This window comes from Cottoperca gobio, chromosome 3 (assembly GCF_900634415.1).
Source record: "Cottoperca gobio chromosome 3, fCotGob3.1, whole genome shotgun sequence".
NCBI classification, from domain to species: domain Eukaryota; kingdom Metazoa; phylum Chordata; class Actinopteri; order Perciformes; family Bovichtidae; genus Cottoperca; species Cottoperca gobio.
Window position 1 is genome coordinate 7,166,833 of NC_041357.1, and position 14,407 is coordinate 7,181,239.

General features: G+C 40.6%; 1 protein-coding gene and 1 pseudogene across 6 annotated transcripts; both read right to left on the bottom strand.

The window, feature by feature from the left end:
• Window positions 1–3,109: 3,109 nt before the first annotated feature.
• LOC115006427 (G2/mitotic-specific cyclin-B2-like) lies at window positions 3,110–6,157 on the bottom strand. Of its 6 annotated transcripts, none has more exons than XM_029428677.1 (8): window positions 5,997–6,157; window positions 5,694–5,801; window positions 5,029–5,319; window positions 4,796–4,954; window positions 4,486–4,722; window positions 3,878–4,018; window positions 3,692–3,802; window positions 3,110–3,625 (listed from the first exon to the last, which is right to left on the bottom strand). In XM_029428677.1, the coding sequence occupies exons 1-8, from the start codon at window positions 6,021–6,023 to the stop codon at window positions 3,515–3,517; spliced, it is 1,185 nt and encodes a 394-aa protein (XP_029284537.1). In that variant the 5' UTR covers window positions 6,024–6,157; the 3' UTR covers window positions 3,110–3,514. The 6 variants fall into 6 exon arrangements, with proteins under 6 accessions (XP_029284537.1, XP_029284536.1, XP_029284539.1 ...); XM_029428676.1 differs by having other exon boundaries at window positions 5,694–5,804; XM_029428679.1 differs by having other exon boundaries at window positions 5,029–5,310; window positions 5,997–6,156.
• A 3,926-nt stretch (window positions 6,158–10,083) lies between these two features.
• On the bottom strand, window positions 10,084–14,400 carry LOC115003449 (histone-lysine N-methyltransferase KMT5B-like; annotated as a pseudogene).
• Window positions 14,401–14,407: the final 7 nt, after the last annotated feature.

Below are 14,407 nucleotides of genomic sequence, written 5' to 3' on the forward strand. Positions count from 1 at the left end.
TACAGTAGTTTACTGTAGGCCTATATATATTTAGGCTATAACATGCAAGCATTGTTATTACGAGCATCTGTGGAAGTGGATTAGGGCCACATGTGAAGACTGTATTTGAGTTCTGATTAATGACTTTATTTTCTGAACTCAAATACATTTTTCACATGTGGCCCTAATCTTCTTCCATAAGCATCAGTTGTGGAATGCAACAAAGTAGATCCTACATGTGCTCAAGTAGTTTATTACTTAAGCACAAATCTGAGGTACTTTTCATGCCACTTTATACTTCTTCTCCTCTACACCTCAGAGGGACATATTGTACATTTGTATCCACTGCATGACACCTTACAGTATCAGTCAAAAGTTAGGTTACTTTACAAAGTACAGCTGGAAAGATTAACCATTAGAATATTTTATTGGAAACTATAATTTATCATGTGAAATTATGTCATGGTTTCAGCTTCACAAATGTGAAGATTTGCTGCTTTTCCTTTTAATCATTTTATTAATGTTAATAATTGTAATGCATTAGTAAGAATGTTTAGGTTTGGACTGTTGGTAATACAAACAATCGATTAATGCAGGAAATAATCAACAGATTAATCCATAATGAAAATAATCATTAGTTATAAATAGTTCAAAATGAGCTCCACCTCAACCAACTGCAACAGTAAAATCCTGCTTTGACATTAATGCAGGAGTCGTAATCATGATATAATATGCAATAGTATTACAGTCACAGGGGACATTTTTCATTGGACATTTCTTTACATTATATCTTCAAGATTATACTCACATACTTTTTACGTAACATTTTCAGTGCAGAACTTTTAGTTTTAAGTTGAGGTATTTCTACAGTGTCGTAGTATGGTGTATACTCTCAGTCTTAATTTGATTTATATTTATACAGTTATATTATATTTCATTATATTGTCAGGTGGGGAGATAAACTTTTTTTAATGTATTGGTCTCAAAGTAGTCAAATTGAAATATGCTGACTTTAGAAAAACACGGAAATCAACCAATTAAATATCCACCAAGAGTAAAACCTTTCATATTTACAGAAACAATAATAATTCAGGTTCAAACAGAGTTAGTATTTCTGTTGTGTGCAGCAGATTACAGTCCTGTACTGCTTCAGCAGCTCAGCACCATTCAGTCAGTGTGAAGGAGGAGGAGGAGGAGGAGGAGGAGGAGGAGGAGGAGGGTGGTGGTGGTGGTGAAGTCAGGGTCAGTCTGACGAGTACAATGCTCCTCCACACATCACAGCACATACAGTCAGTTCAGCTCAGTGTGAGGGAACATGGGCCTATAAATGGCGTTATTCTGCATTAGCGTACAGTTGTGTTCACAGACACAGCTAACTGTCTTTGTGTGTAAAGTGTGTGTGTGTGAGGCAAAGCGAAGGACAGAAGACACAGTTTCTCTCATGGACTTCAGATGGTTTCATAACAGAGGAGTGACGCTGTGGATCAATGACACTGTGACCTCACACTCACAGCCAGGATTCATTCTCTCAAGGGGGTTACGTCGTATCACAGTGGCCTCATTTATTGCTTCTTTTACTAACCCACCAAAAGAGACGTCACAGTCACAGTGAAGTACTCAGATCCTTGAGTGGTTTTTAAAGGGAAACTACTGATTTTACACAAGTCTGTTTCCAGGTTTTGGGGAGTACAACTACACACGTGAAACTAGAATGACCTCCTCACTGTTGTAAGCCTCCGTGCAACAGTCAAGTTGCAGTTCACATCCACATCTGTCCAAAATGTCATCACTTCATCATTTTTATAATTTTATACATTTGTGGGAAATTGTCATAATTATCGTATGACTTCTTGAGTTTAACAAAATTAGAAGAAATTCGCTCAAGACCTTGAGCGAATTTCTGAGATATCGTGTTCATGAGAATGGGATGGACATGAGGTCACGGTGACATTGACGTTTGACCACAAAAACCTAACCAGTTCATCCTCGAGGCCAAGTGGACGTTTCTGCCAAATTAAAAGAAATTCCATCAAGGCGTTCCTGAGATGTGGCCACAGGAATGGGACAGACGGCCTAATGGACAACCTGAAAACCTATGCAGCATGTCAAAACTACCAGGATGGTCACAGTTCGTATTCTGAACCACAATCCTCGGAACAGCGGATATGTGAGCAAGAGGGTCAAAGTTCAAGGTGCAATTTTATGATGCATGTCCCAGTTGTAAACATACTGAGAGACAAAGTACACACTTTGTAAGGGCAAATGCAGTACATACTAAAAGAAAAAGTGATTTAGACTGTTGTAAAATCGGGCACACTCTAGAACCAGCTCCTTGAGATCAGACTCTTATCCTCTTAACATTTGTAAAGTGTCTTTTCACAGAGTTTGTGCCCTGAATGTACTTTTATCTGTTAACGCGAGGAGTTAGTCTGAAAGGTAAATTTATCACCTGTAATCTTTACATTCTTATGGACATACTGTGCATTTTATACAGCATATCTTTAATGAAATAAGCTAAATGTTACAGCCCGACCCACAAACTAAATACTTAAGTAGATTAATTTTGCTGCGAGGAGCACGGTACAGTTGAGAAAAATAAAACTGACCAGACATGTTTAGGATTTATTAGAGCAGAAATCACATTTAAAATAGTAAACACTTCCACACATGTTCCCTGTAGATTACAGAACACTAAGCTCCTGCATCATGTTTGGTTGTACCTTCGGGGTGTAGCAATTTAGCCAGGCATTAGTGCATATTAGGTTGTCAAATCACAACCCGACAAATCGGTCAGAGATTTAAAACTTCGTTCTGCAGTTTTCAATTCACAACATAGTCAAATACAGTTTGCGTAAATGTTATCCATATCAAACTTGGTTTCAGGATTAACATTTTAGTACTAGTTAAATGGTTTTATTCCAGACCACAGCGCAATTAAAAGCAGGAATTTAACTTTCTGGCAAGTGAAACTTGTTATCCAAAGTTTAGATTTTATGCTGTTTTTTGGCATCCTTGGAGGAAGTTAAATAAGCTAAACTAAGATATAATTAAGGTACACCACAACCTGCATGATGCACAATATATGGAAACATGGTCCAGGTGAGCAAATGACAACAGAAAGAGAACAAAATCTAGTATAAAGTTTCACAGATTTATCCAAGTCCAGTCCAAAACAAGGTTTCAAATAAAATGTCCACTCCCACAGTAAAATATTGTAGTGTCCAGAAAGTTTGTCACTTAGCAAGACTACTGTTGGAAACTAGTTTAAAAACAGGAATGCATTTATAAAAACACAAAACACACAGGCAGCTCAGGAAGGCTGCTAAATGTCCAACAGTGGCTTAAAACTAGAATTTGGCGTAGCACTAAGATTTAAAAGCGATGAAAAAGTGGCCAAATGTTTGAACAAATCACAAAGCTGTGATGAAAAATTTAAAAACATTTTATTAAAAATCTACAAGTTTCTCCACAGATTGTGATCAATCTAAAATAAAGTGCTGCAAGTGAAATGTCCAATGAGATGTAAAAGTTCGCCTCAAGGCTTGTCCAGCAGCGCAGCCGCCATGTTCTTAATGATGGACGACTTCAGCTGAGGGATGAGGCCGATCTTCATCAGTTTGCTGCTCGAGTACTTGTTCTTGACGGCCTGCAGAGGAGCAAAATATTAAGTTTCATTTAACACTGAAATTGTGCTTTCTGTAATTCAACTCACCTGGAACTTAGTCTTCCCCTCATTTACCATCACAACGTTTTTGGCGATGTGCTGCATGATTGGCTTCAGGTGGACGGCGTCATAAGTGGAGTAGTGCTGCTGTGTAGAAGACTGACGAGACACAGCAATTATAGAAACCTCATGGAACAAGTTGTTGAAGTGTCGCTGCTCGGTTAGTTCACTCACCCACGGCAGCCCGTCAAGCAGCAGCTGGGACAGAGCGAGTGAAGCAGCAGCAATCTCAGAGGGGCGATAGTGCACCATGTCGTAGTCCAGGAGGGTCAACTCCATCAGATACTTGGCCAGCGTGTGTCTCTCTACATCAGACTGAGACAAACATCCAACCCACTGAGAACTCCAAGGGACATTTTACAAATTCCTGCCAGTGATCATTTCAGCACAACAGCAGTCTAATGATGCGTGTAAGCATTAGTCGACAGACCTGGCTACTCCGCTCAGTTATAATAAAATGCAAGAGACAATCCTACACTACCCAACAGCTTTACTGCACGGCATTTCAAGCAGAGACAGTATTATTGTTAGACAACTGGCCTACAAATGACTGCCAATCTCTAAAATATCATTTGGACTTCATAAACACGCTGTGAAGAATGACTCTTGTGCAGTCTGTTCATTGAAAGTTCAACGCTCAAGTCTACACACACGCAGTGAACTGATAAAGACACGGTTAAACTTGTCACCGTTTATACAGTACAATCGTGATGAAGACAAGTTTCAATGCGATTCAAAGTGTAAGAAGTACAGCCCCACATCAAACTGACACAAAAACTCACATCAGCCACCTTGGAAGCCCGTCTGAGGAAGTGTAATGGAAGAGGACGTCCCAGCTCAAAGTTGAGAGTCCTCAAAACCAGCTGCTCCATCTCCAGAATCTGAGGCCTGGTAAACGCGTTGTCTGTGATGTAGGCAAAGTCTCCCACCTCTGGGGCGTACATCTCTTCATATTTACAGGCCACCAGCATGGCAGTCACGCCAACAAGCTGCAGCTTTCTGCGAGAGACCGGTTGGACCTGCAGCACAGCGGGGAAACGGTTTCACACCGCTCACCAAAATAAAGACAAAGACCGTTTAGACAGTTCTTACCTGCAGAAAACGATCCAGGACGGCAACTGTGAGGTACAGAGTCTCCTGCAGCAGCTGGAACCTGGAGTGGACCTGGACCAGCCAGTCGACCAGCAGCGCTCTCATGCGTTCAGTGATTTCATAACCCTGCATGTAGTTTGCTCGTACAGCCTGCTGCACCTGTGGAGACAGTGTTGTAACACAGAGTTCTGCAGGGTGACAGCAGAGTTTGGCTGATGGAGGGAATCATTTACCTCCAAGACGTGTAGATAATTATAGATATCTTTAACATATTCTGAGCAGAGCTGCGGCAGGTCTGAGTCCTGCTCGTCGACGTCCTGCACAGTGAGCAGCGCCTCAGAGAAAGCCTGGCATAGTTCCTCCTCCTCCTTCATGGACACATCAGCAGACTCCTCTGAAACTGTGGGGAGAGGATCTGCAGGTGCTGGGGCCTCAACGAATGCTTTCATCACAGCTTTAGGGGCACTAGATGGTTTCACTGAGGCTTTGGCTGAAGCTTTGGCTGGTCCGGTCCTCTGAGGAAACTAGTTGTGTTAATTCAGGAATAGGTATTTGAATATTGGGCTGTAAGGCTTCTTAGAGATTTAAATAAATGAGACATTTTCAACTGTACACTTAACTGTGCTCTTAAGCTGTAGTAGTTAGACAGATGAGACAGATGAGCGTTTAAACTCCAACAGTGAAAGCTTAATCTGTTGCTTTAACAGGATGCACTCTTCTGGAAAGTTCTCTAAATGGTTTTAGTATGTGGACACCCTGTTCATAGTGTAGCACGTGACCAGGTATGTTTTGGGTTATTAGCCATGTGACTCCCAGGACTGATAAACACCACATAATCGAGGTAGGACAACATGAAGACCAGTTATTGAAACAAGCTATTCCTCCATGATAATGTCACCTTTGTGTTGACTGCAGCTCCATTAAAGTTGGTGATCTCTCCGAGAGCAGCCCTCCTCAGACCTGCAGTGGCTTTCACCATCTTCACTGGGTTCTCTGCGGCTGGGAGCTGCTGAAAGACAAAAGGACACGAAACTCAAACTGCCTGTCGTTTTAGCAAAATCATAAAAGTAGAGGCGAACACAAATCTAAGCAGACAGCAGGCCATGATGTTAGCTAGCGAAGTTAGCTTTAGGAGCAAACAGCAGCTGCGTCGCTAACAACTAAATGAAGTAAAACAGCGAAATAAGTTCAGTTTACTCACCACAGCACGAACTTCCACAGACGACATATTTAAGGTCGGAAGCAACAAGTCCAAGCTGTGACTTAAAGAAGTGACACTGTGATATATTTGAGCAGCAACCAGCACGATTTCTTGACAAGATGCGTGAACACGGATGTTTGCAAGTAAACAACACAGAGACGAGCGGCTTTCAAATAGCGCTCCGTCAAATCTGATTGGATACAGCTTCGATAGGACGCTTCTGATTGGATGACAACATGAGAGCAAGGTCAATGATATTTAAATTGTGAAAATAATAAAGAAATTGTTGTTCAGTAGTAAAGTATTTACATAATTTATATCAGTATACATATTTGATGATCATACTTTTTTACTTAAGTAAGATTTTGAATGCAAGGACTACTAGCTCATACAGCAAGGAAGGGAACAGCAGGGCCATGTTTGTGGTGCTTATGATTAAAAAAGCTAGCCATCATCTGTGACTGTAAAAGGTCAAAGAAACGTGTGACTATCTGGGCAAAGATGTTCTTGTCCCAGAGAAGAAAGTAAACAACTGCCTCCAGCAAGATCAGAAAAAAACATTGAAGATGCAGACTGCTGCTGGATAACAGATTTAAAATATATATATAACATTTGTATTTACCCCCAAAGCTGAAATGAAACACCATCTAGTCAATGTACTGTTTACCGGAGCCATAACACCAAAACAACAAGCAATAAAATACTTTTAAAGCTGCCGAGTTAATTCTCTGTGGGTATGTCCAGGTGACCCCTTTCACATTACAGTCATTTGATCAATTGTTAATACAAAAATATTGATATAAAAAATAGATCACAGTAAAGTCGAATGTGTTCAAGCTTACTTTAGAAAACGTTGTGTTTCTGTCAAAGATGTTGCAAAAAGAAATGATCAATTAAACATACATGCAAAACACAATTTGCAACTCTCTTCTGTTAACAATGTGTAGCCTCGTCTTTGTCTGGATTATTGAAAGTGTGCTCCATTGGAATGAGTGAAAGCCCAAGAAAAAAACATTCGTTTCTCAACAATGAAGCTACTTGTGAAGTTTCTTAACTTTGTTCTTCTTCCTGACAAATGTAATTTAAAGAATACAGTTGTTGATTTTCTATATTTTTCTTATTGTCAACAAATCTCATTAAAGACCAAAAACCAACACTGGATGTCATAAGTATTGTTTGAGTATCAAAGCCAGACTGTTAAACAAAAAGTATTAAACACATCAATGAGCCACACTGTGTGACATCTTCCTTCATTACACTCACAGACACTGTAGTTTATTTTGACTCAATCCCACACACACCGTCCTGCTGCCGACTTTTTCATGACATTTGTTGACAATACAAATACAAAATATATAAAGCCATATCTGTGACAATAATGAACAGAACATATTTAAAAAGCCAAACTTGGACGTCAACATCCAGCTGACCTCAAAACAGTCTCAGGAAACAAGAGTCACAAAGAAACTTTATATAGTTTTCAAGTATTCAAAACTGTTAAATAAGTACAAGATGTGTTCACATGATTTACATATCGGACAATATATGCACTGTCCATTTTTAATTCTCTTTACGTTCCCACTACCCACGCAACACGCTAAAATGTCCGCAAACTATTCACATTTGTTTTTCTTTTCTTTTTTTGCCTTTACTTTTTGAATCAATTGGTAATCTTGACAGCTGTCTAATGGACAAAGACCACACAGACGGTACACCTGGAACAGTTTACAGTGTAGGATGGAGACGTCCAACGAAGGGAAAGGACAGACTGAGCCAGGTTCAGAACGGTGATTAGCTGCTGGTGATATGAACAGTACATATTAACACAAGGAGAAGTGGGTTAACATTCAAACTCAGTTGATCCCTTGATCTATTGGATAGTTCATTAACTTCCACAACAAAGATAAAATAATATACAGAAGGACTGACGGTGGACTTGTGTTTAAGTGTTGCAATATTTCAAGGGGGCAGCGGATGGCTTAGCATTGTCACTCTTCATTGATTAGTTACAAATTTGGTCTAAATGTGTCAAAAAGCTCATTGTTAAGGCACCTAATGCTGTTGGATAGACAGTTTATTTCTACCATTTTTTGCAAACAAAAATAAAAGCATACGAACTCCTGTAAATAAATTAAAAAAACACAAGTAGGCTACAGACACAACTGATAAAATGTGTATTACTGATCTATAAATGTGTAGTTCTACAGAATGTTGGGCCTGTTGAAGTTAATGCTGCCACCATCTACTAATAAAGAGTCACACAGGACAGAAACTCAAACAAAATGATGAGGAAATAAGAGTAGCACCATAGAGAAAATAATACATGATTCTACGCTAGTTAACATTTCAGACAATGTGATTTTCCCTCCCCAAACGTTAGTGTCAATAGACATCTTTGTTGACTTAAAAAAATCAGATTAGGTCAATAAAAAATGAGACTGGACTTTGAGAGAAAATAAATGTTCATCTGTGGGACATGAGCCAGTCTTTCTGTACATTACTTTTCAGAATTTCAGATCCAAAAAGCATATAGGTAGCCTTTATGTATGAATTTGGTTTGATTTACCTTTGAACTACCATGTGTGCCATGTTACCATTATACAGTAGCTCCAAAGACAAACACTCATCCAGTTATTCTTGACTGTATTCTGATTATAAAACATTGTGTGCTTTTATTTCTTGGAATTCTGCAGCTTAATTAACTTAATTTATTTACAACGCTCTGGAGTCGATTCACTGGAAAAAACATTGTGCAACTCCATTATATCGTTCATGTCATGAATGTGTGACAACTGCAGGCAAACTAAACACACACTGTTGTTCCACATGCATAATGTTTCAGAATGATAACTCAGATTTTACTCTTTCATGTGAGATTATTGTGTCAGTGGTCGGCAGCACGTTTTGGGTGCATGTTAATAACATATATAAAACAGTCTGCTTCAACAACTCTTTCTATGGTGAATAAGATGATAGCACAGTTTTGTTTAAAGGTTTAACATTGCATGATTGAACTCTACAGAGAGACACATGATTAACTTACATAGTAAATAATGTTGATAATTAGTGAATTACTGAAATTCAAGTGGTTCTTTACCAGGAAAACTACTGGGATAATGAGAACATGGCACCTAATGAACTGAATGATCTTATAATGCCTCTGGACCAACCACACCACACTGTACGTTCAGCATGGTTCGCCACACAAAGATTACAAACTATGAGACAGAAATCAAAAGCTCAATAAAAACCTGCCTATGAGACAGAGGGGATAGTCACCATACTGTACACTTTCTACAATATCCATGTCCATTATGAATATAACAAGTGCATTCACTTAAAGGAATAGTTCAACCTAAAACAAATTCTCGTTTTTCACTTAGTGTCCGGCCAGATTATTCAGAAACAATGAGGACTTCCTGCAGCTTTCATTTAGCATAGAGTGCAGATTTAGGCTCCGTCTACACGTACTTGGATATTTTGAAAACAAATATTTTTTACCAGCATGACCTTCGTTTTATAAAATATCTCCGTCCACACTAGAATGCAAAAACGACTCCAAATGCTCGTCGGTGCTATGGCAAAACTGAAATATGACTTGTGTGGGATGAGGTTGCTGCTTAGCGTCACTTTACAATAGTCTACCGTTAGTCCGCAATTGTTTTTGTTTCAGACGCATGCTCATAACAAAAGGCATCGTTTCCCAAACGCTCCGTTTTACAGGTCCACACGGATACACAGTAACCACAGTTTAAAAAATATCCGTTTAAGTGACCTAAAACTCCGTTTGCATGGGAGGGGGCAAAAATGTAAATATCAGTTTTCTGTCCGTATACGTGTAGACAGAGCTGCCAGAAAAATGGACTTGGTGAGTAATCCATTTCTTAATTCAAGTAATTCGTTTTATAAGAACTCAAATTCCACTAGAAAATTAATAATGAACACAAGTGAATAACAGAGATTTGTTTTAGGTCAACAGAACCTTCTAGTAACGTCATTCAACATTTTCAGCAATTTTCTTTTTTTAAATTACTGTACTTCTTTTACATCAACACAACAGTTGATTAGCGAGTCATCTTTATTACAAGGGAAAGGTGGGAGTGATGAGCTCCACAGCTTATGCATTGAGCCTCAGAGACTGATCCTCTCTCCTCCTGGAGGAGATATCGATGTCTATTGAGTCTTTACCCACAATGAGTCGGAGGCGCTTTGCTGGAGGAAGTGGAATGAAATCGTCTTCAAACTCATTGTCGAAGTAGTCATCGTCGTCGTCATCCCTCCTCTTCCTCGTCATCGTCGTCGTCGTCTGAAGAGGACGACGGCTCCGCCAGGACCTTTGGGTCCGATGTCCACCATTTCTGGCCTCCATACTCTGGCCCATGTCCCCATTATAGGACATCTGGTCAGCCTTTGTCTGGGGTATTCTCCGTGCATCGTCCTCTCTCTTCAGCTGGATCTTCAGCTTGGTGGAGTTACTGTGGACCACAGGGGCAAAGCCGTTATTCAGCTTGGCTTATGTATGAGCTGCCTTTGTCCTTGTCGTGCTCCTTACTGAACTTGATGCTGATTTTGCTGGAAGAGGGCCGAGTGACCGTAGAGGCAGAAAGGTTGGAGGAGCCAATGGGGTCATTGGCGTCATTGGTCTTGCTACTTGCTGCTGTCCCTCCGCCGGCGGAGCGTCAGTTTGGGGGATGCCCGTGTTGTTTTCCAGGATTAGCTGAGCGTCGTATCGTGTGATCTGACGCTTCTTTTTCCCCTTGTCCTGTGACCGGCAGCCACTTTTACCCTTTTCCCTGCGAAGGGATTTGCTGCAGTTGGAAACCCCGTTGTAGTCCCTGTGCCGGTCGGCAAAGCTCAACAGCACATTACCACAGTCTGAGAAGTTAGCGGTGTGGGTAGCAGCCACCGGCAAGAACGGCTCACCATACGAGTCCTCACATTTAATTGTCCGTGTCAGCCGTTTCTGCCTGTGCACGAGCCTCTTCTGGCATAGCCAGAGTCTAACGCCGGCTTGCTCCAGTCCTACTCCATGGCGGAGGTACTCCTCCATGTCAGCTGGCTCTGTTTTAATGACCACTCCACCAGGGACTGGGCTCAGGCCGTCCATAGCACTGGGCTCCAGCTTAACGCCAGCCGCAGTTTCTTGGGCCGTTACAAGGGTCCTTGTGGACCTGCGAGTTCTGTACGTCGAACACTGGCTGCCCTCACTGCCTTGCACATGTGGTAGATTGCCATTTTCCTTGGCAGCATGACGGGTGAGGCAGCCCGCTGGCCTAATGTCTGCTGAACCAGCTCCTGTCCATCCTTCTCCTTCTTCACGGTGACACCTTTCACAGCGACACCTTTGAGTCCCTGAGACCAGCTGGCAAGTCTCTCCTTTGGCCAATGCCTTGGGCTCTGCACCCCTCCTGCGACTCCGCAACTGGACTTTACTTAGTGAAGGCTTGGATTGGGATTTAGTCTCTTTGGTACCCTGTTATTGTTCACACGACCTTGTTTTGAACATGAGGTAGTAAGGGCTCTTGACAAAGTCTGTCTGGATTGAGTCCTGTTTTTATACTTCAGGCAGAAGATGATGTTCTTTTCTGGCAGCTGGTGGGAAAAGATCAAAGTTGCACATAATATATTTATAACATTTTCAGAAACCCACCTACACTGTTGGCTGGATATTTACAAAATCAAAATATATATTTGACTCAGTGCATCAACAATAATAATAATATAACTATACTGAGAATGAAAGAATAGTTACATATAATTTCCTCAAATAAAACAGATTTCTTCCACACTTTACAGTATAAAGTCTTTATGCATTCCAGCTCTTATAATAACTTTATGTACTTAATCAATACATTTGTAGAATGCTACCTTTACGACACTGCGCTGCCAGGTGAGATTTCTTCTCTGCTCCCAAGTTATTGAGTTTGGGATACAGAACATGGCAACATCGTTTAATATTTAATAGACTCTTACATTGATGTGTTTTTGGCATTTCCTGAGAGTCAACGTCGGTGTGGGAGCCTACAGAGTGACTATCTGAGCTCCTGTTTCCTTCCCCCAGCTCTCTTCAGCCTGTTGAGACGCTTGTCCGTCTCCCCCGCAACCCGTACTTGCCTGTTGATTACTGGCACTTCCACTGGCAGTCCAGCTTTGGATTTGAAAGCACCAGTGCCCCGTCTGCACAACAAATAAATGAATAGATGACTCATTACTGAAAGGTGAGTGAAGAAATTTGAAAAATGTAGCTTTACTTGTGAGTGAATATTACGGTTTATTAAACAGCTTAGTTGAATACTCAATTGTGATTGGGTCAATTACAGCATTTTATAGTATTCATAGCAGCGGTCTGCTAAAGAAGAAATAAAAGACCATATTTTTTGTGCCAAAACTATTGATTCATTTAGTAAGTAGCTGCGTAATAAGCGAGATAATGTACAGCCAGCGAGCCATTATTGCAAAATTTACCTGGATAGGGTGAGCAGTTGACGTCGGGGTCTAGAATCATGACCGACTGGCTGCACATTATCCCTTACACAAAGTTAATATTTCATGTATTGGCTCAACGCACCTTAATTAAATTCTTACTAAAAATTAACCAAACTATGACACTGTCGTCTTTATTAATGGCATATATAAATATATATAAACCCATACTGTACATGCAACTCCTTCAAGACATTCTGTAAAGTGTATTTGTTGTAACACATACCGTTCACATGTATAGCATTCACAATATTCATTGTTTTCCCCAAAAAACCCGTCTCCGTAGTAACAAGAGATTTCCTCTCCTGGTTCAATGTCCCTCAAAACCTTCACACAGGCTGTGTCCCGTCCTGTCGATACAAACTAACAACAAATAGAAAAGTGTTCATTTAGAGCTTCCCCATTGAAGAGAAACTGATCAATAATTGATTTTATTTTTTTTTTCCTAAGAGACTTTTTATGAAGAACCTACCTTGCAGTTTGGTCGACAATCTGAACAAAGAAGGAAGACAATAAAATTAGTATGCTTATGAAGAATTCTGGAATAGTGGAGATAAAAAAATGTTTGCATTGAATTGTTCACAAGAAACCAATTCCCCTAAGACAGGAGTGTCAAACTAATTTTGGTCAGGGGCCACATACAGCACAATTTGCTCTCAAGTGGGCCGGACCAGTGAAATCAGAGCATAACCTATAAATAACGACAACTGTAAATTGTTCGCTTCTTCTTAGTGCAAGAAAGTACAAGTACATTCTGAAAATGTTCAAATTTAATTAACAATCTTTTTACAAAACATAAACAACCTGACATTTCTTAAGAAAAGAAGGAGCAATTCCAACAATATTATGCCTCAGTTTATCATTTACACATGTGCATTACAACTTACAGATCACAATGTAGCTATAAAGGCACAAAACATTTTGTCACAGGCATCTGGAACAGTATTTTACTTTATGATCAAAACAACTAATTTTTACACTTTGCAGTCATCCTGCGGGCCGGATTGGACCCTCTGGCGGGCCGGGTTTGGCCCCGGGCCGCATGTTTGACACCCCTGCCCTAAGGCATCTCATCATGTTGTTACAGCACTAATGACACCCGACCACAAGAAACTATGACGACTAGTACCGTGATTGATGAACGCAGCTGGTCCCAGCCAGAGCTGCGCACAGTTCTTGCGGGTTGAATACATGACGCTGAAGTCATTCTCCCCGTGCCGGAGCAGCATGTTTTCCTCACTCTCTGAAAGCTCAGCAATGCATCCCACAGGTACTCGATCTTGTCATTTCTTTTCCTGTAAAAGAACACAAGGTTGAACGGTTTGTTACACACTGCAACAGTAGGCTGCATTACCTTGTGTCAAAGTGCTTCACACATACAGCCATATAGCTGCCGCGTATCCAGAACAGCCTTTATATGTGCAGGCTAATGCAGATCATATTGATGCATCAAAACAAAGACAAAACTACAACAGTTAAATGCATTTAATAGGTGGTGGCTAATGAGAGTAGCGTGTAGACTAGTGGTGCCGTTAGAATCACAAACTACAGGTGGCAGCATGTTCTCACCATTCTTTTGTTGCCACAATTTTAGCTCCATTTTGCTCTGATGAATAGCGATTACAAGGGAGAATCTCAAACCCGCTGTCTGTGGCAAACATCCGCAGATACACAAATACCTGCGCAAAACATAAAAGTTAGTCATCCAGTTTTTTTTGCAATGCTGAAAGAGAAACGAGAGATCAAAGATTATGCTTTTTACATGTTGCTTGAAGAGCTTTTCTTGAGCTTTCGTCTTGTGGACAAAAAGATTTCGGGACCAGTCTCCAGTTGTTAAAGCTCTGAAAGCTTTCTCCAAGTTGTCGTGTTTCTTGAAGCGTTCTATGATTTCCTTCAGCTCCTCTTGTCTTCCCTTAATTGGTCGAAAA

What these genes read in the sequence shown, in the direction of transcription:
- LOC115006427 (XM_029428676.1), bottom strand. Translation starts at nt 6,023, where the DNA reads ATGTCGTCTGTGGAAGTTCGTGCTGTG. An exon ending in GGGCTTCCAAGGTGGCTGAT is followed by an intron (nt 4,019 to 4,485) that starts GTGAGTTTTTGT and finishes TGTTTGTCTCAG; the next exon opens with TCTGATGTAGAGAGACACAC. An exon ending in TGCTTGACGGGCTGCCGTGG is followed by an intron (nt 3,803 to 3,877) that starts GTGAGTGAACTA and finishes GTGTCTCGTCAG; the next exon opens with TCTTCTACACAGCAGCACTA.